The 26567-nt window shown below is 52.0% G+C and overlaps 2 protein-coding genes across 2 annotated transcripts in view; both read left to right on the top strand.

Moving 5' to 3' along the window:
- Micos10 (mitochondrial contact site and cristae organizing system subunit 10) overlaps positions 1 to 2250 on the top strand; it is a 29498-nt gene extending 27248 nt beyond the window's left edge. Inside the window, exons 2-4 of the mRNA XM_052716186.1 lie at positions 73 to 120; positions 857 to 966; positions 2020 to 2250. Coding sequence (XP_052572146.1) covers positions 73 to 120; positions 857 to 966; positions 2020 to 2028 — 167 coding nt within the window. The 3' untranslated portion in view covers positions 2029 to 2250. The remainder of the gene's footprint in view (positions 1 to 72; positions 121 to 856; positions 967 to 2019) is intronic.
- Positions 2251 to 15290: 13040 nt separating this feature from the next.
- On the top strand, positions 15291 to 26266 carry Nbl1 (NBL1, DAN family BMP antagonist). Its single transcript, XM_052717463.1, has 4 exons — positions 15291 to 15483; positions 23200 to 23394; positions 23516 to 23627; positions 24975 to 26266. The coding sequence occupies exons 2-4, from the start codon at positions 23228 to 23230 to the stop codon at positions 25230 to 25232; spliced, it is 537 nt and encodes a 178-aa protein (XP_052573423.1). The 5' UTR covers positions 15291 to 15483; positions 23200 to 23227; the 3' UTR covers positions 25233 to 26266.
- Positions 26267 to 26567: the final 301 nt, after the last annotated feature.

Below are 26567 nucleotides of genomic sequence, written 5' to 3' on the forward strand. Positions count from 1 at the left end.
AGCGGTCTTCATTCTCCCTTTGTTTGGGGTTGCTGGATTACTGCATTGTAACACTGTTTTCCATTTTTGCAGGGACTGGTTTTGGACTAGGAGTTGTTTTCTCTCTCACCTTCTTTAAAAGTAAGTGACTTTCACCAGCTTCTCACTACAGTGTCTGCTTAAAACGCTGCCAACTGGTCCATTGTAAAATGAGCTCAACAGACCGTGTACTCAGTCTGCATGGGTTGGACATCTCCAGTGTTCCCTGGGGGCAGTGAGTCAGGGTTGCCTGGTGTCTTAACCATGACATCCTTTCAAAAGCCTGCATTTCGTGCTGGCCAGTCCGCATGCCCACATATTTCTAAAGTGACCCAGAGATGTGGCTTGCTGGTAATAAAGGCAAGTGGGCCAGAAGTGCCCCTGCTCCTTCCTGAGTCTCCTCCTTGGGAAAACTTAAGTTGGAATATTGACTAGAAGCGAAACAGGTCACCTTGACCTCTTTTCCATGGAGAACTGACAAGGACTGGAACTAGAGAATTGTAGACGTGTAAGTAAACTCCATGGTTTACTGAATATAGCCAAAGTTTGTGAATGTTGGTGAAATTAATAAACAGTTCAAACACCTTACTGACATGTTCCTTCTGTCAAGGTTAAGAAACTAGTTCAGGTGCACAGATGGTGACAGACTGGGCTGTTTGCATCACACTTAGCAGCCCAGGCACTTAATAAGCGTGCTGGATTACAATGCTGTGTGGTGGCCTGTCACGTCAGTCAGCAGTGATGCCTACTCAGGGTTTGTGAATGCTGAGCACACATGCTGGGTGGAAGCTTTATTTTAACAATTCCCTGTTGGGATTTCTCTCTTCATGCCCAATAGGAAGAATGTGGCCATTGGCCTTCGGTTCTGGCGTGGGCCTGGGCATGGCTTACTCCAACTGTCAGCACGACCTACAGGCCCCGTACCTTCTACATGGAAAATATGTCAAAGTACGTACAGAATTGATAGTTCTCTCCCTTACAGAATTCTTCAAATTTTTACCAATTTTATTATTCTACGTTTATTTTATGAGTATAGGTGTTTGGTGTGCATGTGTGTCTGTGTACCATGTGCATGCTGGTACCCATGGAGGCCAGAAAAGGGGCACCAGATTCCCCGGGACTGGAGTTATAGATGGTTGTGAGCCATCAAGTGGGTGTTGGACCCCGGATCCTCTGTAAGAGCAGCCAGTGCTTCTGTCTAATGTTAGTTCAAGAAGAGCTGAGTGTTGTCCCGACCTGGTGACAGGCTGTTCCACTCTCCCTGGTTCTTCACCGTCCTGGCAGCAGAGCTTGGCTGAGAGTGGACAGCAAGGGGCAGGCAGAACGCTGGGTCTTTCCATTGTTGTGAGTGTTTCTATTGTTCCAAGCTGAGTTGTCCTGGATGATGGATCAGAGGTGATTATGCGTAGTAGATGTTTAATGGCTGGGAGGTACTGTGGAAAATATTACATTTTCTGCAGCCTTGTACATGCTGCTCTAAAATAAATGGCCTTGTAACTTCATTTGGACTTGAGTCTGTGCCTAGATGTTGTCATCCTTCTCACATGGAGGAACAGAATCCCACTGGGGGCTTCTGCGGCATGGCTGTACTGTGATAATTGCTGGCCAAGCACGGCCTGGGCCCTGTGCACTACCCTGGGGACTTTCTTCATAGTCTTTTTTCCTCCTCACTTCCCAGTGGATTGTGGGAGAGGTGTATCCTCACTCAGCAAAGGGGGAGAATCTTAAAGAGGTGAGCCTACTAGTGACTGGAGTCAGCAGCTGCTGGTCAAGCTGTGCTTGGTGCTCACCGGGACCTCCTGGGTCACAGCTGACTCTCCAGTCATGTCTGCCCCTTCCGGTCTTCTCCCTCTCAGCTGGAGCCTCTGCTTGTGAAATAGGTGGAACAGAAAGATGGCCATGATTGGGGCCATGATTGGGGCCATGGGGTCTGACTGAGGCAGCAGCCAGTGGTCTCAGAACGTCTGCTTCCGGTTCTAACCGAATGTCCTCGCTTTGTAGGAGCAGTGACTTATGCTGAGAACATCCCAGTGGGAGGAAAGAGAAACCGTGTTTATTCCTCAGGAATACTGAAGTGCCCTGGAGTGCGCTGACGTCCTAGGACTGTGCCATCAGCAACGCTTTCAACTCCAGCCACTGTTTATGTGTTTGAAACCAAGTCTGTTTCTTTTGTATTTTCTCTTTGGAAATTGTAAGGAGGTGATCTTAAATAAATTAAAAATGGGAAGCCCAGTGCAAGCCCTTCATTCCTTTCTGTGGCAGGAGGATTCTCTTTGAATGGTCTAGCTGTGGACTCCATGACCTCTTGAAGCCACAGTCAGGCGTGTCCTCCCCACTCCCCTACTGTACGCCCCACCCTCACCCCCCTGGAGACTGGTGGTACCCCTGTGCAGTGATGGCCATGGTGGAGTCTTGAGGGGCGCCTTCCTGATGCTGCTCTAGGCCTGCGCACTGGCTCACAGTGGACCATGGCTGATCTTGGCCATACCTGCTGTGCTGACGTCTGCTCCATTGATGTCACTCCCAATACCACACGGAACTTGGTGCGATGTCAGTTCTGACTGGCAGTATGAAGCTGGTGGCCACAGCCTGAATGGAAGGACATATAGAGGTTTGAGGACAAAGAGCCACTTCCCCTTGACTTGGTTCTTGTGGGTTCATGTGAAGCATGACAGAGTATTTTCCAGTTTCTTCTGATGTGTACAGCACACTTGTGCTCAGGCTTTTGTAGGTGTCCACTGTGGATGTTCTGGGTGATGGACGTGCTCATAGCTGGGAAAGGACAGGCAGGTCATGAGCTAGAGTGCAGGAAAGGCAGAGGTGGCAGCTGGAGGGGCCTCAGCCAGTGTCAGGCACGTTGATTAGACCTCAGTCCTTGAAAGAGCTTTGGGGAGTCAATTCAGGGTGGCCTCTCCCCTCCCTCTGCTTTTCCTCCCTTATTCTTTGTTCTACCTCCCTTTCCAGAAACATGAGCTAGGCTGTGAACCTGAACAGGCGGCAGGGATGCTCTGCCAAAGTTGGGCTGTGCCCAGGCCAGCAAGTCATGGCCATGGCATGCCTCAGCCGCTTGGCTATTTTTCACACAGCCCTCTTAACCCATACAGAGCAGCCCATGCCGTTAGAAGAAACAGTCATGCGGCTGGGTTCCTCCCTTGCAGCTCTTCTCTGTATTTTCTTTACATATTAGTATCCCTTTAGAGTTAAGAATGACAACCCTCCCCCATCCAAAAAGACAAAGGGAAAACTGCCCCACATCTAGACAGAATGAGGCAGGACGTAGGATTGAACTTCTGTCTCACCATTGCCTAGGTTTTAGGCCTCTGTTTGCAGGGATCTGGTCCTCCCAGCACCCTTGGAGCTCTGCTGAAGTGCCCCAGGAACCTGCTCCGGGAGGACATGATTCTGGGCAGAAGCCAGGCAAAGGAGCGCTGGCTAGCGCTGGCTCTTTGTCTAGTCCCAGAGCGTTTTGTATTCCCACCTTATAGCTCTTAGCTGAGAGCATCGGAAGCACAGAGCCTGATCTCGTGTGTGTGTGTGTGTGTGTGTGTGTGTGTGTGTGTGTGTGTGTCCCATCTCAGACGAGCCTTCACAAAATTCCAGCTTGTTGGCAAGGGGAAGCATTCTGTTCTACTTGAAGTTTCATTGGAAATTCAAGTCCTCTGGGGGCCCAGGTCCCTCTTGGGGTTGTGGAGCTTTGAGTTCACCTCTCATCTGCCTTTCTGGAACCAAACACAAGGGAATTCATGGGTTTAAGAGCCACTACTGATGGGAACCCAGCTGGGCACAGGACACTAGGGCAAAGCTGTGGCGCCCCAAAAGTGGCCTGCGCTGCCAACATACATAAATACATACAGTCTGAACTTGACACTGTATAATTTGGCCCAGAACAATATGTATTTTGAACTCATTTAGGTGAATGGTTTTTGCATTCCGAGTGGCTGGGGAGCCATTATTGGGACACATTTGCTGTCTACAGAAGCATGCCTTTGTTCTGAGAAGTGGCCTCGGAACACTTTGCTGAGCTGTCCCTTTGCGTGAATGTCATCCTCTCACTGCTCTCAAAAGACCCAAGAATGCAGCCCCACAGTCCTGCAGGAAGCAGACACTGGGTGAAGGAGATGGCTCTTGTTTTTGCTGTTGGTTCTCAAACCTCTGTTTACATTTTTTTTTAAATGTAACCAACCCATAATTGCATTTTACTTGTCATGGTTCAATCTGATTGCATTGTTGGAAAGACTATTTTTGAGCCTGTCCAAATAAACTCTGCAGAGTATTTCCACAAGGATGTAGTTCATGGAGCTGGGGCTGCCTTTGTCCGGACTGGTCTGAGACTCAAATGGTTTCCTGTTGCATGCTTTCTAATTGCATAAATGCACAGGGGTGGAAGGGAGAAAGTGGAAATTCTAAGTGCTGAAAAAAATGTTAAATTTAGGATAATAAGCTCATCTGGAAGCCATCATCACTTCCTTCAAGTGTGCTGAGAGCGCCACTTCAACTCTGACACCGATGGATGGTATCAGGGAACAACGTGGTCCCGGGCAGGCGCAGGGGAGATGTCCTGTGTCCAACAGGCAGCTCTGTGTGGAATAGGACAGCAATGTAGGAGCAGAAGGAAGAGAGCAGATGGGCAGCAGGGGAGGCAGGGCTGGACAGTAGACGTCAGGCCCACAGGCTCGCCTGTCAAGCCCTGGACCCAAGCGCCTGCTCCATCCCTCACTTGCCAGGCACCAGGGGAGGTTCCTAGCCTGTAACTTCAGGTTCTTCATCTGTAAATGAGATCAGGGGAAAGCCCACCCTGTAGTCTTTGAGGCTCAAATGGGTGTGCCATTAGCAAAAGCTTATAAAAACACCATCCAGGGCAGGGCATAGTGCTCAGTGATGGAGTGCTTGCAGAGTAAGCGCAAGGCCCCAGGTTCTGTCCTCACCACACAGTACAGGGAGTCAGATGGTTGAAAAGAGCTGTTTAGGTTGAAATCTGCATGCTCCCAGGGAGAGTGAACGAGGTGAGCAGTGTGAGCCGTTCAAATGAGACCTATTCAGTGGAAAATGCTCCATCCTCAGAGTTAAGATGTCTTTTCCACCCCACTCTGCTTCGTTCTGATGCATATTCATGAGACCACCAAGACTTCTAGCTTTCTTACTTGCTGCTGAGCACATGGATGTGGCCATGTACCAGGCTAGGATGGAAAGGAGGAGAAAAGAATGGCAAAGAAATGGAGAACCTGTAAAACAGCTTCCAACCTGGAACTGTGACTGCTGCTGTGCAGTCCAGGGTAATAGGCTTTGATTATCTGATCCTTACTTTGTGGGTTCAGAAGCTCAAGGGGGGCGGTGAGATGTCAAAAATTCTTGGAGGAGGTGGGATAAGTGAGGAGCCTTCAATAGGAAAGAGATAGAGGGTAGAAAGTTGGGCTTAGCAGCAATACTTTTAAGTACTCAGGAGGAAGAGGCAGGTGGATCTCTGAGTTCTAGACCAGCCAGGGCTATATACTAAGACCCCATCTTTATAAAAAAAAAAAAAATTGAAAGGAAAAAAAAAAAGTGAGGAAAGGTAGGGGGGAAAAGTCCACTTTTATTACCATCATTTCCTGTGTCTAGCTAGTGTGAGCCAACATTACATACTTTGCTCGCCTTAGATGACTGTAGGGTTAGCATTGATAGAGGATGTCGTACAGGCTAGTTACGGTTCTGACATATACCACACTTAGTTACTGTAGCAATCCTGTGAGAGAATAGCACTTTCCTCACTTCCTAAGTGAAGACAGGTTTCGGGAGCTGAATGAACTTACCCGAGAACAAGCAGGTTGAGGGCAATAATGGAGTAATGCCTTTGGCCTTGACCCCACAGCCCAGGCTGTTCCACAGGCTCTATGCTCCTCAAACACTGGGATGGGCCCTTGCCAAGTGGTTTGATTGTGCTTAAACTTGATTTGACTTAAACCAGTTTAAACTTGACTTGCTACACTTAAGCCAGTTGAATTGGTAATGGCCTGTCTCATTGAAATGAAACTGGTAAGAATAGTTGATCCAATTTGAAATCAGCAATGTTTTTGTTTGTTTTAAATATCCATTTATTATTCAGAAATAGTTCTTTTTTTAAAGATTTGTTTTATTATTGTTATTATTATTTACTATTTTGTGTGTGTGCCTGTATGAGTTTATGTGTACAGGAACATTCAGTGTCAGCAAGCGTCAGTAGAAGGGATTGGATCCTCTGGAATTGGAGTTACACATGGCTGTGAGCTGCCATATAGCTGCTGAGGACCAAACTTTGGGTCCTCTGCAAAAGCAGCCAGTGCCCATCTCCCCAGCCATGCTTGGATTTTTATATGAGTTCTGGGGATCCAGACTCAGATCCTCATGCTTGGATTTTTATATGAGTTCAGGGGATCCAGACTCAGATCCTTATGCTTGGATTTTTATATGAGTTCTGGGGATCCAGACTCAGATCCTCCTCATGCTTGCATGGCAGGCTCTTTACTGACTAAGCTATCTCCACAGCCCCATGGGGTGACACATTTGAAACCCTAAGTATCATAGCATCTGTATATGATTTTCTAAACCCATTATTCACCAGGCATGGTGGCTCAAGCCTTTAATATCAGCACTCGGGAGGCAGAGGCAGGTGGATCACTATGAGTTCAAGGCCAGCCTGGTCTACCCACAGAAACTCTATATTGAGAAATCAAAACAAATAAATAAGCTAAACCCAATATTTCTTATTCTGTGAGACAGCCTCCACCCAACCCCATGCCCCCCTTTTTTCTGAAACAGGTTCTCATATATATATGTATTCTTGACTGTCCTATGTCGACCAGGCTGGCTTTGAAGTCACAGAGACCCACCTGCCTCTGTCTCCCAATTGCTGGGATTAAAGGCGTTCACTACCATGCTTCCCCTACTTTTTTTTTGGTGGGGGGCGTTTTTTTGAGACAGGGTTTCTCAGTGTAGTTTTGGTGCCTGTTCTGAATCTCGCTCTGTAGACCAGGCTGGCCTCAAACTCAGAGATCTGCCTGGCTCTGCCTCCCAAGTGCTGGGATTAAAGGCGTGTGCCAGCACCACCTGGCTGCTTCCCCCACTTTTAAATATTTTTAAGCTCCTTAAACTAACTTTCTCTTTCAGCGGGTGACCTTGACTGATCACTGTGGGTCAGTGACTTCAGCCTGGAGAAAGACTTCCCTCTTCTTCACTCTAGAGCAATGGTTCTCAACCTTCCTAACGCTGCGACCCTTTAATACAGTGCCTCGTGTTGTGATCCTCACCCATAAAATTATTTTTGTTGGTACTTCATAACTGTGATTTTGCTTTTGTTACAAACCGTATTGTAAATAATTTTGGAGATAGAGGTTTGTCAGAGGGTTGCGACCCACAGGTTGAGAACCACTGTTCTAGTCTGTCCCCTGCTCTCATCCCAGCACCTGGCTCTGTGTAACCATGAGCAACCAGTCTCCCAATCTCCTGGCACTCACTGGAAGACTGTGATGAGCCCTGTCTCCTCCAGCATCACAGTACAGACGGGATATCACTGAGGAGGAAAATGAAATGGCCAGTGAGCTAATACCATGATCACATATTACCATCCGAAGAATTGCTTTCCATACAGACTGTAGGGGGTTGGTTTTGTCCTCATACAGTAGCCTGTGCCTGAGAAATCAAAGGCTCCCCGCACTCTAGACTTCAGCGTCCCTCTATTACAGATAAAACCGGGTTCTGCCTGCTTTGTGAAGAAAACTCATTTTGTTGAGTATAGAAATGATGGTAGACTGGGTGGCGGTGGTGGCGCACGCCTGTAATGCCAGCTCTTGGGAGGCAGAGGCAGGTGGATCTCAGTGAGTTCGAGGCCAGCCTGGTCTACAGAGCGAGTTCCAGGACAGCCACGGTGGTTACACACAGAGAAACCCTGTCTCAAACTAAATATATGTGTGTGTGTGTGTGTGTGTGTGTGTGTGTGTGTGTGTGTGTGTGTGTATACATACATACATACATATATGTATTTATTTAAAAAAAAAAAAGAAAGGATGTTCGATCTTTCCTTTATCTACTGAGACTGCCTCTTGAGGGCTGGCAAACAGTCAGAGGAGGTAAAGCATGAAATACATTACCCAGCAGCCATGTCCACAAAGGTTTTGTATGTTTCTGCCACAGTAGGACCAAGCCTAGAATTTCAAGCGTGCTAGGCAAGTGTTTACCGCTGAGCTATAGACCAGTCCGGATGGATTTTTGTTGTTTTTTTTCTCCTAATGAATTTATCTAGAGCACAGAAATGTCAAGGAAAACCCTGCCCTGTGGGATAGTAGGCTAACTCTCTAAGAAGGCAGAAAAATCCTCCCGCTCATTGCGTACTTTGTGGGCTGCTGGGAGCTGAGAAATGGAAGAAACAGAGAATGTGGAGAGTGACCTGAGAACTAGTTGGTGCCATTTCTAGGCTGATTGATACAGACGAGAACTCAGTGCTGTCTGTTTCAGAGTGGGAGTGGTACAGGAGCGTGAGGGTATGGGATGCAGCCCACAGCACTCCTCCCTGTTAGGCTGGGCGGCACATACAAGCTCATTTCTGTTGGGGAGGCTCATCTGGGAAGCAGAAAATAAACCGTTGTGGGGTTGGTATTTCCATCTCAGAGTCCATCAGCTTCAGTTCTCTGACCTTGCCACCCTCCTTCCCTCCTGAACTGGAGGCCTCGCCTCGGTCTCCCACCCTGAGAAGGGCATCAGGATCTCTTCATGGGCTAGAGAAAAGGTTCAGCAGGGAAAGGCCCTCCCACCTAGCCTGACAGCCTGAGCTCCATCCCCACAACCCAGAACCCACATTATGTACACACACACACACACACACACACACACACGCACGCACACGCACACACACACACACACGTGTACGCAGGGACACACACAAACATACACGCGCATTCTACAGCACTAAAAAAATGGAGGGAAGAAAAGAAAGAAAGCTTTTCCCTGGGACTTCATCCGTACTGTCCAGGACTGGCCAAGGCATCACTTCCCACATCACTGGGGAGCAGACCATGGCCGATAGTCACCCTTCCTTGCTTGCTTCCCCAGACCCAGAGGGCACAGCCATGAATGCATAGGCCCAAAGACAGAACATCTGGTTCTGGGCCCAGACCTTTCTGCTACTGGTTTGCTAAGTGAATGTGGGCCAGTCTTCTTCCTCTGTGGGAGAGGACAGTGCAGTAGTAATAGTAACTTCCATTTCCTGGGGGCAGAGTTTTGCTACCTGGGGGGCCAGCCTCCAGCAGCACAGGGCTCAGAGGGAATCCACTGAGTTGGCGTACTGTGACTATTTTATCTGAGGGGGTAAGGGAAAAGATACACACTCTCTTGATGGTTTCCTTCTTCTGTATTCTTTATTCTGTGTTCTGTGTTTTCCTACCTCTATCCAGAAATGTCCCTTCTGTCTCTCCTGATGTTCTCCTTCTCACTCTATCTTTTTTATTCTCTCCATTTCCCACTACAGCTTATCTACCCCAACAAATTCTTTCAAGCAATATAAAATTACAGTGTGGATGTATTCTATTTTTCAAGTGAATGATTACAATGAATCAAGTAAAAAACATGTCTTTTGGGCTGGAGAGATGGCTCCGCAGTTGGGAGCACTGACTCCTTTTCCAGAGGACCCGGGTTCAATTCCCAGCATCCACATGGCAGCTCACAACTGTCTGTGACTCCAGTGACCCCTCACACAGGCATACATGCAGGCAAAACACTAAAGCACATAAAAATAAAATAAATTATTTTTAAAAACCATGTTTTTCATTTCCCTTATATGATTTAACATTTTACATATTACAGGTGAAAAACAAATCATCCCAAGAACCCTCATACATTCATGCCCAAGCACCTTGTTGTAGGTTGACAGTGTAGGCAAGCAAGCTATTCTTCTCAGCCAGTTCTTTCACAGGTAGGCTGCGTGCTGCAGTTACAAAGAAAGGACCAATCACTGTATTACTTATCTTGAAGGTCATCGTATAAGGAATCTTGAACCACAAACCTAAACATACATAAAAAACAGTCAGATCTACTTTAAACCTTTAGGGTGCATACCCACTCATCAATAGTTTTTTCTATCAGGAAGTTGAGGGCAGAATTGGGAATTACAAGGAATTAATCATCTTGCAAGGAAAGTACATCAGCTAGTAATAATGGGGCTGCTTTGTTTTTTGATCCCCAACCTCAAAGCTATTATTAAAATATCTTAATCTAACCTGAGGTCATTCCAAAGCTTTGTTTCAGCTATAATGCACTCCGAAACCTGTGAACACATCTTCCAACATTAAGATTAAAAGAATTTGAGCCAGCCTTGTTCCTGGGGACTCAGTTGTTTTCCTTAATCATTAACCTGAGCTGTGATCTATGCAGCTCCTTAGGTGAGATGCATAGGCCCTAGCTGTGTGACATTTCCTTGTATAAATTTTTAATCATCAAAATTCTATTTAAACTAACATAATTATTATCAATTAGACACTAGGAACATTAACTTAAGAAGAAATCATCTTCATAACCACAGATAAAAATGCCCAGTAGAATGGGGTATTTCCATGAGATAAACACACTACATTATAGGCAGTGAGGATCTCCCACCATTATTCACACCGTACCAGATTATCAGAGAAATATGGCAGCAGCAAACATGTGAAGGCACAGCAGAAGCAAAAGACATTCTGGAGTCTGTGGTCTCTAGATCTTGCCTGTATGAGATTTACCCACCAGGGATTTGCCTCCTGGTGGGCTGACTTCAATTGCCACCTGCAGCTCCTCTGACATGGTCACCAGCAGCAGAGCCCATGCATGCTGTTTGATATGCAGGCCCCTCACTGGATCACTAAAAATGTTATCTATTCACCAGGCAAGGTGGCTCAAGTCTTTAATCCCAGTACTGAGGCAGAGGCAGGTGGATCTCTGTCACTTTGAGGCCAACCTGGGCTACACAGAGAGCTGCAGGTCATCCAGGGCTACACAGTGAAATCCTGTCTAAAACTTAAAAACAGAACCACTTGTTTATTCTCAAGGCTGGAAAGATGACTCAGAGGTTAAGAGCACTGTTCTTCCGGAGGACCTTGTTTCAATTCCTGGCACCTACATAGTGGCTCTCAATCATCTATAACTCCAGTTCTACTAAATCCAATGGCCCCTTCCGGCCTCCAGGTGTACTACATATGTGTGGTGCACAGACATACATGCAGGCAAAACATCCAGACACAATAAAATGAAGCAACATTTTAAAAAAAGTATTCTCGATTTCATACATAGGTACAGACTTTGATATATTTCCTCATTTCCTTTCTTATTTTCTTCCCCTTCTCAGTCCTCAGAAGGTTCCCTTCCAACTTTCGTGTCTTAAGTGTGTATGTACAAATGTATTTTTGTGACCCACATTAAAAATACTTTTATTAGTATGCTTATATATACATGGGGAAGGGGTCTGTGGGTGTGAGCGCAGGCACTTGAAGAGGTGAAGCATTGAATTCCCCTGGAGCTGGAGTTGCTGGAGGTTGTGAGTTTCCTGACGTGGGTTCTGGGAATCAAACTGGGGTCCTCAGGAAGGGCAGTACATACCCGTAACCACTGAGCCACCCCTCCAGCCCTGACCCACTGAGTTTAAGTAGGGTTGCTTACTTGAGCAAGGGCAGCTTACCAGTGTCAGCGCCTCTGAAGAATGTGACTCCCCTCTCCCCCTCCCCGCAGCCTTTAACTGCCTGTGTCTCCCAGTTTCATCTCAGGAAATCACTAATGTTCCTAATTGCCAGATGAGGAAACTGAGGCTCAGCAAGTGTGCCCCTGGAGGAAGGCGAGGAAGCTTTGTGTTACCATCTGGCCTCCATCCAGGGAATCTGACTCCAGAGCCTCTGCTGCCCTGTGTATACGAACCTCCCTAAAGTAGCTTTCCTTTTATGGAGCACGTGCTATTTTCCAGGAACTGTGCCCAGTACTTTGCATCCATTTATCTCCTTCAATCCTGGCTCCTTCTCAGAATCTCACCTTAAACATCACCTCTGCCTTGTTTTCTGGAAGCTTCTCAAGAACTCTCCCCTCCCCCACCACCTTACTCACCTAGCTTAGTTCCCACACAAGCATAAAATCCTCCCATCTGCTGGCTTCCTATGATACCTTCCTCTCTCATTTCTTAGGCTCTGAAAAGTTGGGTCTTTATTGGCCGAGGCCATTATTGGGTCCCCAACATCTCATAGCTGCCTGGCACGTGGTGAACACAATGAATATTTGTTAAATAAGTGAATGAATGTTAGCAACATGCCTGGACTATATGTTCTTCCTTACTGCGTTTGGCAGATTGAGAAACCTAGGCACAAGCATGGAATAGTTTGCACAGAGCCCCATGAATGATGAAGAGCATGGAGTCAGACCATGTAGGGAGACTGCGGCTCTTCCCCTCAGCTCTTAGCAGTGCTGACCGGGGTCCAGTGGATGTTCTCAGGCTGTGAGCCTGAGCAAGAAGGAAGGCTTTTGGCTGCTTTCACTCTGCTTTCTCCAGGAGACTGCAAAAGTTTGGACCCCCAAGGAGGCCAGGCTGACAGGATTAGAGGAAACAGCTGGCTGGAGCCCCATGCCCTGCAGGAGGGAGCTTACATTCCCCAGGGACCCTGGAGGGGGCAGCTCCTTGCAGCCCAGTCACATTCCAGGTCAGTCGTTTTCCTGAGCCCAGATGTTTGCTAATGAGCTGGGGAGAGGGGCATTCAGCCCTCAGCTCCAGCTCTGGGCCCCACATTACCTCGGCCCCAAGAGACTGGCCCAGGGCCAACAAGCTCTGGCCATGAGCCTGTGCCCTGTGCCAGCCAGGCCTGCCTGGGCAGCTGGAGCTGTGCTGCCAACCAGGTGTAGCTCCTGGAGCTTGGAGACTCTGACTTGACAGGTTCTGCCTTTCCTGCTGGGGCCCCATTATCCTGGATCCCAGGGGTGCAGCATCCCAACGGGAGGGGCTCTGAGGCAGCCAAGAGTGTGTGCCAAGCAGAGGACCATGGGCTGTGCCTTCAAATCTAGCCTTTGTCAGTCACTATCAATGTGATCTGGGGGTGGGGGTGAGGGTGGCTATGACACTTTTGTCCTCACCAGCACAATGGAGCAATGGGATGTGGTAAAGAGTAGATGAGATACAACAGACAGACTGCTTAGCTGGGTATAAAACAGCAGCTGCTGAAAGATATTAAGTCCCTTTCTAGGTCCCCTACCCACACTGTAGCTTCCTGTCATCGCTGGTCTTCGCCAGACAGATGTAAGTCAACTGCAAACCCCATGTCCTTGGTTAGGTGTTTGGAGCTGCTCTGGAACCTCCCTGTGTTTGAGAGGGTGCTGGGCTGCACTGCCAAGGCTGTGCACTGCACAGCCACTGCACTGGCTGGAATTCCAGCCTTCTCTGCTACGGTGTGTGTGATCTGATGAGCACATTACTCCACACAGTTATCCTCCTGCAGTGTGGGAACAGGGTCTGTCCTGTTTGCTTGGTTTTAAAATCACATTGATGTATTTATTTTCCTTTGTGTGAGTGTGTGTGTTTGTGTGCACACTTGTGCCACAGCACACCTGCGGAGGTTAAAAGACAACTCTCAGGAGTCAGTTCCCTCCTCCTCCCACAATGGGTCTTGGGGATCAAACTCAGGTTGTTAGAAGAGTCTCAGTGCCCTTACCCACTGAGCCATCTCACCAGCCTCTGTTTTGTTTGAGACAGGGTCTCACGTAGCCCAGGTTAGCACGGACCGAGTTGAAGCTGGCCTGAGTGCCTGACCCTTCCTTCAGTCTCTACCTTTCAAATGTAGGGATTACAAGCATGTGTCACCATGTCTGGTGGGAATGGGCTCTTACAGAACTTGCAGAACGTAGACATCCACTCCTATCCTGCCCAAGGTCCGCACTGAGACTGCTGGCAAGCTTTGGCAGAAAAACGCCCTACGTATGGTATAATGGCCCAAGGCTGGTGTCTACAGTGCATGGACCGCCAATCCTTAGCCTCTTACTGTATAACTTTTTGGACGAGCTACTTAAGCTGTTTCTGGGCCCTTTGCGTGTATTAAATGGGGGTAACACTGAAATGGAAGGAAGGTCTGCCTTTGAGGGGCTGATGGAGGCCATCATAAAGAGAGATCGGCGTGAACAAATGGAACCCAGGCTGCGGGATCACACCCGGAGGAGGAAGAAGTGCACACTACCTGAGGATCTTGGGAAGGCTTTCCACCCTAGTAGATGAAGACTGCACTGAATGGGATATGAAGGAAGGGGGGAATCTAGGCTGAAGAACAGCCTCACAGCTGTTGATTTGGAGAGCAGATGACCTGGGACAGCCATGGTGTTACCACTAGGCCACCAGGAGGCCTTGCCACTCCCCAACTCCACCCCCCACCCCCGGAGCTTGGCAGCTTGGAGACAAGCTCGGAGATGTCAGATGAGCACGGCTGAGTCCATCTGAATGACTTAAATACATGGGCATATATGACTGACACAGATCCCCAATTTTCACCATCCTGCTTGGTGCCCTGGGCTGTCACCTCCAAGGAACAAGGACACTACCTTCTTCCTCTTCTTAGGGTGGCTGTTTAGTTGACCCTGGGTCTTGGGTGAGCGCCGCTGGACCCAGTTTATGGGGTCCTGGGTATCAAAGCCAAGGTCTTCTGCATGCTAGGCAAGCACTCTGCCAACTGGGCTACAGCCCCGATCTAGATCGATCCTCTTATTCTGTTGGAACAGGCTATACCAGCGCAATTCACCTTAGTGGATTTAGGTAGATAGCCCTCCTTCAGGGGAGCTGCACTGCCCCCTCTTGAAGGAGTCAGAGTCAGTTTTGGCCTCTCAGACATTTCTCTGGATGTCCCGGCTAGGTTGTTTAGAGGTAACTGAAGGTCAAGAAGGGTCGAGGACACAGACAGCCCAGATCGGAACCAGCCTCCTGAGGGAAGATTGGGCACAGCTTCGGATGGGCTCCTGGTGCCGGAACCCCAATAGGCTGGAGCGCTACACTCAGCAAGTGTCCAAGGGTTCGTCCGCTATTGTCACGCCAAGGCCTGGCAAGACCTGACGGCCCAGAAAAGCCTGGCGGAGGGGAATCAAAGCCTGGGAAGCGGCCGGGCGCCTGGCGCGTGCCCTTTCATCTCTGTCCCGGCCGTCGGGAGAGTGGGGCCCGCGGCCTGGGCGCCCCTGCTCGCGCGCGGAGGGAGCGGCCCTCGCCCGCCCGCCCTGCCCGCGCGTCCCTCCCCTCGCCGCCGCTGCCCCCGCCCTCGCTCCCTATTTGGAGCTGAGACACCCTGACGTCGGAGGCGCTCGGCCCGCTGCTCCCCCGCGCCTCGCGCCCGCCCGGGGCCGCAGACGGCCAGCAGAGCAGCCCAGCCGAGCCTCGCGGGGCCGCCCCAGCCCGAGGACCCCGGGTCTGCGACCCCCGAGGCCACCAACCCCCTCCCAGGACCCCCAGGAGGACGCGCCGCGCTCCCCCTGCCGCCGTGCGCGGTAAGTCTCGCCCGGGCCCGCACGCTGGAGCCGGGCAGCCGGGGTCCCCTTGCTACCGCGCCCCACAGCGTCCCCAGAGTCCCGCAGTTCCTCTCCGCGCTCCGCCAGCCCGCGCCCCCAGCGCCGCGCAGTTCAGCGGCCGGCCCGGCGCCTCCGATCGCCCGCGCTGGGGACGTGGGCGCGGCTCCCAGGTGGCCAGGGGGCACCGGCGGCGTCCGGAGCCGGTCGCCAGCCGCGCCCCGGGGCTCCGTTTCTTGTAGGAGTTTCACCGTCAAGACTGAGAGTGGGAGGGAAAGCGTCGCCCGGCGGGCGCCGGGCAGCGCTGAGACTCTGGGCTCGTTGGTCCTCTGGCTCTATTCTGGTCCCCCACTCGGTCCCTGTCTCCCATCCGCAGGTCTCTGGCTCTCTGCATCGCTCCATTTCCGCCCCCACGCTCTCTCAGGAGTTCTGTCCCTCCCGTTGTCCCCCTCGTGCCTCGATTTTCACTTTCTCTGGGCTTAGGTCTCTGCCTTCGTGTTTTCTCTCGGTGACTGAGCGCCTCCCTGACCTCCTCCCTTCAAATCAAAGCATCCCGCCCCAGCTTCCGAGGCGCGGTCCCCCAGCTGGGCTCGTGCAGAGTTCCTCTGGCACTATGAAAGACCCCAAACCCTCCTCTTTCCGTCCCCCAAGTCTGGCCGGTTCATTCCCCCCTGCAGGGGCAGAGAGGGAGAGGGAGAGCAGGCGTGAGCGCCCGAGTTAGCTGGCCTTTCCAGGGGCTATAGCGAGCCTTGCAAGCATTCCACCCCAATGAGGCAGTGTTCACCGCAGGGCTCTGCTGCCGGCCACCTGCCCTCCAGCCGGCTCTGGCTCCCGGGCCAGGCGATGATCTTTTACAAGCGTCACTAAAGGGGGCAGCTGCTTGCCTTGGCCTGGCTGGGGGAGGTCTGGGGGGGGGGGGGCATCAAGGGAGAAGGCCATATTTCCAGGCTTTCCGAGGCCCTTGCCCAGCTGGAAGCCACCAGCCTGCAATTCGGAACACCCCAGGAAAACAGCCTGCTGGCACAGGCTGGGAGTGGGGAAGTAAGTTGTCAACAGGCAGCCCCCCGCTCTTTGTCACTACGCAGCCAGCCCCCCGAGACTCCCACGGATGCTGGAACTGCCTGGGCGGGTTCGCCTTGAGTTCGAGCCAAAGAAGAGACAAGGCTGGGGCATTTCTTTGTGACCCCCACCCTTCTCCACCCTTCCCTGAAAGCCAAACCTCTCTCCTGGGCCTGTGTGTTGGAGGGGTAGACAGGGGAGTGGATCCTGCGCCATAGTCGGGGTACAGCCTCCTTAAAGTGAAATTTCAGCTCTTTCCTCCTGCTGGCAACCCAGGGGTCGGAGGCTGTGGGGTGGGCAGGGTTGTTGGTGAGGTCTGAGCGGAACTTCTGTTGAGCAGATGTGTAAGCCTGCCCTGCAGCCGGTAGTTAGCATACATTTGTTTTGGAGACTGTTTTTGGTCTGTGGGGCCCGACTGCCTGCATAGAAATAAATACCCAGAGCCAGAAGGTGGAGCCGCCTGGTCCTAGGAGGTAGGCCCGGGTGGCATGGGACAGACCCTGGGTATCAACCCACTGCACAATTGGTTCATGCTTTGCCCTGGAGCAGAAGGGAGAAAAGCCACCCTGTGGTGCTCCTGGGGTCATGGAATCCTTGTGGCCTTAAGCGGCACACTGGAGCCAGACTCTCCCCAAGGGAATCTACTAAGCCAGATGTTCCCAGGCTACGCCGACGTCTATTTCACAGGTGGTAAGTGTGAGGCTTACTGAGGTGAAGTACAGGTCACCGACACGGTCTATATGAACAGCCCTGCCCCTAGGATACTCATTCTGAGACACCCCCCTCTCCCTCAGCACCCAGGAATCCAGAGCTGGGCCTGACCGGTGTAAGCTGGACCTCAGGCTAGAGACGGCTTTGCCCCTTCCCCAGCTGCATTTTTCAGTTGCACCATTCAAGGAAGTCCCTGTACTCATTCCAAGACCTGGAGGATTGCCCCACCCTACCGATCCCCAAGCCCAGGGCAGCGGCCACAAGCACCACACCCTCTGCACCAGCCGCATGCGCAGTGGGTACCAGGCATAGCCTGAGTCTCCGTAGCTAGATCTTGAGGGGGCTGCACTCTCGGGACCTCTGTCTTCCAGAGGGACAGAGTTTGCATCAGGTCTTGCCTCAGCTCCTGCCCTGGCAAGTGGGTGTGTTGGGTGACACTTGGCAGCTAGTGAAACCGTTCCCAGTGATCTTGCTGTTTGCTTGAGTTTCAACTCAAGGTATCCCCCTAAATCCCTATCACAGCAGATACGTCCCAGATTGAGAAACATTAAGGATTAAACCGGATCTGGAGGGGGGAACAGAGGCTAAGATGGTCAAGTGACCCCAAGCCGTGCTCATGGTGACTTCCTGAAGCTGTAACCCCACAGTGATAACCTCTCCAGAACCTTCCATACGCTCTTCAGTTTACCCCTCTCAGCTGCCTAGGGGAGAGGTCTTTACTGTTCCCACATCGCAGATAAGCAAACTGAGGCACAGACATCTTCAGGTGGCTGAGCTAAGGTTTGAACCTGAACCTGCGATAGTTGTGGAGAGCGGAAGAGAGACCCCCGCTCCCACACCATGTATGTGTGTGTGATTGTGTATGTATTAGAGAGATTGTGTGTGTGTGTGTGTGTGTGTGTGTGTAAGACTGGGGATGTGGTGTGGTACAGCTACAGCCTACCTTGAAAATCCCAGCGGGGACTGAGTGACCCTGACTTTTCAGAGTTAGCGGGGGAGCGGGCATAGTGGTGCATGCCTTTAATTACAGCACTTGGGAGGCAGAGGCAGGCACATCTCTGTGAGTTCAAGGCCAACTTGGTCTACAGAGTGAATTCCAGGACAGCCAGGGCTGTTACACAGAGAAACCCTGTCTGGAAAGTTTGGTTTTTTTTTTTTTTGTTTTTTTTTTTGTTGTTGTTTTTAAGAAGAAATAGTGGACAATTGTTCCCTCCAACAAGTCACCTCTTTGCTGTGTAAAGGCTTTAGTGGGTGGTGTTGGTGACTGTCCTTGAGAGCTAAGTCCATGCAGCATTTAGAACACCTGCTACAGGTGTTAGAATCTGGTGGTGGGACCGAGAGGATCTTGTCAGTCATGACATTAAGGAGGCCTTTTTTTCTAGGGAACAGGGAGACCACACACAGATCCTGACCCTAGGCCTCAGAGTCATGCAGGGGACACAGACAGATGCCCATTTAGGCCACACCCCGGGCTCTGGTGGTTTGATTTTGCAGGACAGGCCCAAGGCTTCTACATTTCTGGTGAGCGTCTCAGGGCAGCTGCAGGAGTCTGGCAGGTGTGCTGTGGGCCAAGCCTTGTGTATTCACAGCCCCACCCCCTGGCATTCCTGAAGGGCCTGTGAGTCAAGGGCCAGGGAAGCTACCAAGGTGCTTCCTGCCAGGGAGAGATGGGCTGGCCTCTTCTTGACCTGTGTGTGAAGGCAGGGGTCAGCTGTGGGTGTCGCCCTGTGGGGGCTTCCTTTCTGTACGAATGGCAAGGCGGGAGAAGGCTAGGCACAAGGAGGCCTGCGGGGAGCTGGACAGAAGGGCTACACCTCTCAGAATCCAGCTGTTGCCGAGAGGTTCACCAGACATATCCTACCCACCCCCAGGTCTGAGGTGTGGCTAGGGTGGGCATCTGTCTACGCTCCACCTGTGCGAAGGATGCCACTGAGTTCATAGCAGGACACGTCCCTCCAGTACCTAGACCTAGGAGCCAGTTCCTGCCGTGACCACATGCTTGTCTTCGGGGAGCCAGGAATAGGGCTCAAACTCTGGTCTCTGAAGCCAGATTCCAGATGAGGCAATAGCTAAACACCAGAGTTTTGACAGGGATGGGAAGACTGCCCCTAGGGCACCCCCAAACCCATTCCTGCTCTTCATTCCATAACCCCACTCCCGGACGCCTCTCTCCCCATTTCTTGCTTTCTTTCTCTCTCTCTTTGGTGAGCCTTCAATCTGTGAGGGTAACTGCCGCTCACCTGATTCATTCATGATCAGACCTTGGCTTTCCTATCGTTGGATATGTGAGCGCTTTCAAATTCCAGCTGCCGCCGTGTGTGTTTCCATTCTTCAAGTAGAAAGTGGGGGAGACAGGGCCTACCCAGTGGAGTTATTGTAAGCTGCCATGGCTGCGGTTAGGACCCATTTCCCTGCCAGGCAGGAGAGGCCCCGGGCTGCCGGCTGTGATCCCCTCTGCCGACTTTTGCTTCAGCAGTAAACTCCAGCCAGGAGCGCGCCCCCCTGGACCTTCACCATAACCTATTTGCAATCCTCTACTCCACTTGGAATTATGAACGTCTACCCCTCTCGCTCGGGCATCTGCATTTGCCGGTGGGATCTGAGTTTTGGAGGGGGGTGAGTATAGCCCTTCTGCTTCACCCTCCTCGAAGACCCCCAGACAGGGAGTGCCAGCTCCAGGGAATGAATGGCCCCGGGGAGGGTATGTCTCTTCTCTTGCTGGAAGTGCTTTGAGACGACCTCTGCAGAGCTGGGTGTTGATCTGACAGATGGCTCGGTCTTGTCCTGCCCTGGCACTCTGGCACTCTGTGTGACCTTCAGGGTGGAAGCTATGAGAGAAGCTGGGTGAGGCTCTGAAGGCCCAGGAAGGAAAGTCCAACTGTTGCTTAAGCAGAAATGAGCTGAGTTGTGGGTTGAGAACACACACAAGAAGGGTAAATCGATAGAAGATTAAACCTGGGTGGAGGGCATCATGTCTGGGCAGGGTGTGAGGGCTAGAGGAGGGGTTCCTAATGGCACCTCTTTGGCCTCCCTTCTGACACTGCCCAGCCTTATTCATGATCCCTTCAGGGAAGAGAGCTGGTGTTGGTAGGTGAATGCTGAGTACTGGGGTGGGTGCTGAGTACTGGGTGCTGGGTACTGAGTGGGTGCTGGATGCTGGGTTCTGGCTGGGTGCTAGATGCTGCGTTCTGGGTGCTAAATACTGGATATTGGATTCTTGGTGTTATCATAGGAGCTTCCCAGTTCTAGGAAGGAACCATGTTCCTTTACAGCCAAGGGAAGTAGGCCATGAGAGGTAAACACTTCCTCACAGCCACACAGCTCCTAGGCTGCAGACTTTTAACACCGGGGATTCCAGGGGCAGTGGGCCAGTCTACTGGTGGTCCATCTGCTGACCTGGGGAGATTGAGGGTGATTCCAGCATTCTGCTCCAGGTCCTGGCCAGGTTCTGGTGGGTTGGGGTACACCACTCTTCCAAGGGGTATGTCTGGTCTTTGTGTTTGCTCCCCTGGGGCACCTGAGAAGCAAGATATAGGAGGTGGCCTCCTAACTCAGACTACCTCATTTCTCCTCAGCTTCTACTTGATCTATCTAATAACAGGGCCTAATCTCTGGGCCAGTGACACTCTGCAAATGCCCCCTTATCCTGTCTCCAGGTAGCCTCATGGTTAAACTCCAGGCCGGGCTCCACTTTAGCTGGTCCTGACGTTGGCAACCTCCATCCCCATCTCTCCTAGTTCCTGTCCAAGGCGGACTCACGTGCCCATCTCCTGACTGCTGTCACTCTGCCTCAGGTCTCAATCCCAGCACCTCCCCAGACCTTACCCACTTCCTACCCGGGTCCTATTCATTCCCTGCCTGTCATTGCCAAGAAAATGTCACAGAGTCAGGGACTATATCTGGAACTTCTCTGGTGCCTAGAGGGCTAGTCCAGCTCAGGGAGGGCCCAGAGCTCTGGTCTTCTATGAGCCTTGGAACTCTTTAGAAGGTTGTGGTCACACCTTGGCTCAGGCTAGTTCCTATCAGGAGCAGGAGGCCTTCTGGATGCTGAGACTATCACCTACATTTAGGAACGAGTCCAGTCGGTTCCCTTGGGGTGTGCTTATTCTAAAAATGTGGGTTTTGTTGTAGATCTTACAGGTGAGTCTGAAGTGTATAGCTGAGTGTGGATCACAGCAGAAAGTTATTGGGATCTGGGCACACTGTCCAATCCCACCCCCAGCTGTCCCTCTCCCTGTCAAGACAGGGGCAGAGGTCATCTCCAGGGACCAAGACTTCTACAGAGAGAGGAGCTGTAGCTGGGGGCCCTCCCTGCCTGATGAGCCTGAAGGCTGCTCTACCCTCCCAGACATCCTTCTCCCTCAGCTCTGTTCCCTGCAGGAACGGCCACTTCCTCTGTCACCTCCCTGGACATTGTGTAGAACACCTGTCATTGCCGCCCCCCATCACTTCCTGGGAACTGCAGGTCCAGGGCAGGGCTGTCACACAAAGGAACCAGCCGTCCCCACTCGTGGTACCCGGCTTCCAGAGAGCAGGGGCCCCTCTATCCCCCATCAAGCTCACCCAGGCCCCTCTGGGGGCAATACTAAGACACAGTTTCCAACTGTCTGAGCTGGGGATATTCCCTTATCTGGTTGCCTCTCAAGGGTGAATCTCACGCATCCCAGCTGAGAGCTCTCATACTCTAAGCCCCCAGGGAATTCTGATGCACTACCAGGTTTGAAAGTGTCACTTATTTTACAGGTTGGAGAAACTGAGGCTTGAAGGTTCCAGGGTCACAAAGCATTAGATAGGTAGATGGATGGATAGATGATAGATATATAGATAGATGATAGAAAGATAGATAGATGGTAGATAGATAGACAGACAGATACATACATACATACATACATACATACATACATACATATATAACTTTTCCTAGTGTCCTATTTCAGAGGTTTGGGGACACTCTGCCTTTGAAAGCACTTCCCTCTCTGTTCAGATTTCCTGGAAACCCTCTACACTATTTTTTGAGGTGTGTGTGTGTGTGTGTGTGTGTGTGTGTGTGTGTGTGTGTGTGTGTGGTGTGTGTGTGTGTGTGTGTGTGTGTGTGTGTGTGTGTGTGTGTGTGTGTGTGTGTGTGTGTGAAGCTTACAGAAGATAAAAGTTGGGGAAGGTGGTAGAAGTCCCCCTCTGAGTGCTGAGTGGCTCCTTTAGAACACAGACTCTGTCCTGCAGCGCCATCTTGTGGCCAGCTCTGGAATTAGTGCCTTACTCCTGAAGCAGAGAACTTCGTTAAGTGGTCCTCTGCTTGACTCGGGTTATGATGCGGCTGGGGGTAATGATGTGTGGGGATCTCTGGTGGCTGGACACTCTGGTGGGGAATCCTAGGAAGAAATACATCTGTCTGAGTGGCACAAGGTTGAGTAGCAATGTCTTTTTAGGAGACGTGGACAATGGCCTCCTCTAAGGCTGTAATCAAAGGATCACGTTGAATTTATGACATGAGGGATCCAACTCACAGCCCTTGCACAAGCTAGGCACACACTGTACCACTGAGGCACACTCACAGTCTGACACTAGTAACTATCCCACTGAGGACCACTCAGTCTCCCCAGTGCTATCAGGGGCAGTGTGACGCACAGCTGCTTTTGAGGTTTGAGGAGTACTTGGAGCTGGGCATGGTGCTACCTGCCTGTCATCCCAGCAGTGGGGAAGTGGGATTGGGAGGATCAGGAGTTCAAAGTCATCCTCGGATATAGACCTAGTTTGAGGCCAGCCTGGGCTATATGAGATTATGTCTCAAAAACAAACAAACAAACAAAACATTAGTTTGTCTGTTGAGAGCTGGCCTTGAACCCTGGGGTTCAAGCTTGGAAGACACCTGTGCTCCCCACCACCTAGCCTCCTTGGCCAAACTGCAACTCACTTGCCACCTGTGCTCAGTTCCAGGGCTCTGGAGGTCACGGGCACAATGCTTTGGGTCCTGGTGGGGACTGTCCTTCCTGTCATGTTGCTGGCTGCCCCACCACCCATCAACAAGCTGGCCCTCTTTCCGGACAAGAGTGCCTGGTGTGAAGCCAAGAACATCACACAGATTGTGGGCCACAGCGGCTGTGAGGCCAAGTCCATCCAGAACAGGTGGGACTCTGGAGGAGGGAGAGGGGGAGGCCCGGGACTCGGGGAAGGGTAAGGAACCTCAGGACTGCCCACCCCTGCCTCCCGTCTGGAGATCCGGGCTCAGAGACGTTTCCTCCCACAGGGCCTGCCTAGGACAGTGCTTCAGCTACAGCGTCCCCAACACCTTCCCGCAGTCCACAGAGTCGCTGGTGCACTGTGACTCCTGCATGCCGGCCCAGTCCATGTGGGAGATTGTGAGTCCAGCTGTCCATCCCATCCCTGTACTGCCGCAGGAGGCCTTGGGTACTTCCTAAGGCTTCACCGTGTGTGTGTGTGAGCTGCAGGGTCCGTGCTGGGAATACACGTAGGGTATACTGCTCAGTCTGACACCAACTTGTCGTGGGTCCCAGATTTTTCTGAGTCTCCACCCATGTCACAAACACTGCGGTCCTTCAGTCTCCTCTCGCAGTTACAAGCTAAGACTAAACTCTCTGCCCTGCTCTGATGGTCTGGCTCAGCAGTCCCTCCAGAACCGTCTTAGAGCCTCCTACCCTTCTTCAAAAACCTGACACTTACCACAACCTGCCTCACTGTAGCCCTTCCTACGTGCTCTGTTCCTTTGCACCCCAGGATCTTTGCAGATACTCTTTCCTCTGCTTTAACACCCCCCCTCCCGCCCCGGACCCCGTTCCTCAGCTAGTTAACTTCTACTGACTCTTTAGCTCTTGACTCAATAATTGTTTCCTGGAGGGCACTGTTCCAGACCCTCTGACCCGGTCCAAGCCTGGTGCCGTGGGCTCTCCAGCACCATGTACCTTTCCTTTGAGTAGCTGTCACATCTACACCTCTCCCAACACATCCGAGTGATTAGGACAAGCAGACTGAGTCCCTTGAAGGACCTGGCCTGCGCCTGTGCCCCAGAGCGGCCGTGGAGTAGGTGCTCTGTGGAAGAAAGGAGAGGAATAAAGGGGGGAGGAAGGGAGGGAGGACAGTTGGAAGCATGACCAGAAGGCAAGAATGGCGTGCTAAGGGGTTGCTATAGTGAACCTTGCTGCCTCGGGGGCTTGGGATGGAGCTGAGACCCAAAGGTTGCCCAGAAACTTACTGTGCAGACTTTGAGACCACTGGGAGGATGGGTTGGGTTGAGCCAGAACCTTCCAGGCAGAGGGAAGGACATTAGCCGAGTCTTTGGGGTCAGAGTAGTTGGTGCAGAGCTGGTGGGGATGCAGCAGGGTCCTGGGGTGGTGAGGTCAGCCAAGGCCAGCCTGAAGGTCCCGAGGACCCAAGGAAGGGGTCAGGATTTGTCTCCAAGTTCATTGGGAGCACAGTGTGTGGGAGCCCCAAACAGGGATTTACTACCCGACCCCCAAGCCTGGGGGAAAGGGTGGGAGGGGCAGGGCTGCCTGCAAGCAGATGAGACTGGAGTTCCTGCCAGAGCTCAGCGTCCCTCCACCCCCACCCCCGGTGGGTCCACAGAACACACTGGGCTGTCCTGGGTGGACTCTGGGATTCTTGGTCCCCAAGGATGTGTTATTCTTGGGGTCTCTAACACCTGCCCAAGCCTCAGAAAACATCCCTTCCCTTCCTCCTGCCCCATCCAGGTGACCTTGGAGTGTCCTGGCCACGAGGAGGTGCCCAGGGTGGACAAGCTGGTGGAGAAGATTGTACATTGCAGCTGCCAGGCCTGCGGCAAGGAGCCCAGTCACGAGGGCCTGAGTGTCTACGTGCAGGGTGAAGACGGGCTGGGCTCCCAGCCTGGGCCACACCCCCACCCCCACCCCCACCCCGGTGGCCAGACCCCTGAGCCTGAAGAACCTCCGGGAGCCCCTCAGGTTGAAGAAGAGGGGGCTGAGGACTGAGGGCCCCCCAACTCTTCCTCCCCTCTTGTGCCCTGTGGAATGTTGGGTCCCACCCTCCAGGGAAGAGGGAGGGGAGAGGTAGAAGTCCTCCTCCTCTTGGCACTGGATGGACTTGGAATGCTGCCCGGTTGTCATGGAGATCTGAAGGGAGGGGCTGGAGCCAAGCTGCACGATTTAATATATGCAAGATGTGGGGAGAGGGGGTGAGGAAGCAGACATCCTCAGGGCTCCTTTTTGGAAGGTGAAGTGTGGTCTCTCCTTTGCTTTCTAGAAATGGGTCCCTAGGATGGAGAGGAAGTGGGCTGAGCTGCTGAGGATGAGCAAGACCCTCAAATGGGGCAGCAGGCCCAGGCCAAGGTCCACACAACTCCTGATGGGGCAGGCTCCCCAGGGATGGGCAGAGGGTGGGTACCATGCCAGCATCCTCTTTGCAGGAGGGTCTGGGCTGGGAAGACTGCTGGCAGAAGCAGGAAGCTCCAGCCCCGTAGGTCTCCCTCATTCCCCACGTCCAGGGAAGCAACCCTTGAATGGGGTGGTTTAGGAGTCGGGCTGGGGCGGGACCCCACTGACTCAGGTGCCAGAGTCACTGAAGAAGAAAACATCCTTCCTGCCTCTCCCTCCAGAGATCTTAGCACTCTGCTCACCGCGTTCTGGACCCTTTGGGAAGCTGAGGCAGCCAGCCCCACTGTTTTTCTGAATGGGGGCGCATGCCTGGTTTATCTCCATCACCTGGGACCACAGTGGGCAGGAGGCCCTGCGTAGGGCCCCTGCTGACCCCGGCTTCCTCTAGCTCCCCGTTCTGTTCTTCCCTCTTCTCCTTCCCGGCTGCACTTTAACCCGAGGGCAGGCAGGTAGTGAGGAAGAGCCCTCTGATATGTGGGCACCATTGTTTGTGTCCAGGGGGCTGCCAGCTCACCCCCTGCCTGGGGGTGCCCCAGCCCGTGGCTGTTTGACGAGAGCCTTAGAGCTTGTAACCAGTAGCCATCTGCCCTGAACCCGAGTGTTTTCCTGAATAAATACCTTTGATGCCTCCACTCTCTTTCCTGGGGACTGGCTCTGTGGATGCAGGGGGTGGTGGGCCTGGGGTAAGAGCTGGGTTTGGTCGGGACAGTGTGGTGCTGACTTAAATAAGTACCGCTGTGGCTCCTCCCTGTATCCGGTGGCTCTCTCACTTCCCTGCCTTAGCACTGCCTCTGGCTTACCCCCTCTCTTGGGCTTCTCCGTGCATGTCTGCCTTGCTCACACGTGGCTGGGCCTGGACAATTAGATTTGAACACTTGATCCCTTGGGATCCCTCTGGCCATCTCTTTACTCTCAGTGATCCAGTATGGGCCC

Source organism: Peromyscus californicus, unplaced genomic scaffold, assembly GCF_007827085.1.
Source record: "Peromyscus californicus insignis strain IS unplaced genomic scaffold, ASM782708v3 Scaffold_5__1_contigs__length_169319896, whole genome shotgun sequence".
Classification (NCBI taxonomy): Eukaryota; Metazoa; Chordata; class Mammalia; order Rodentia; family Cricetidae; genus Peromyscus; species Peromyscus californicus.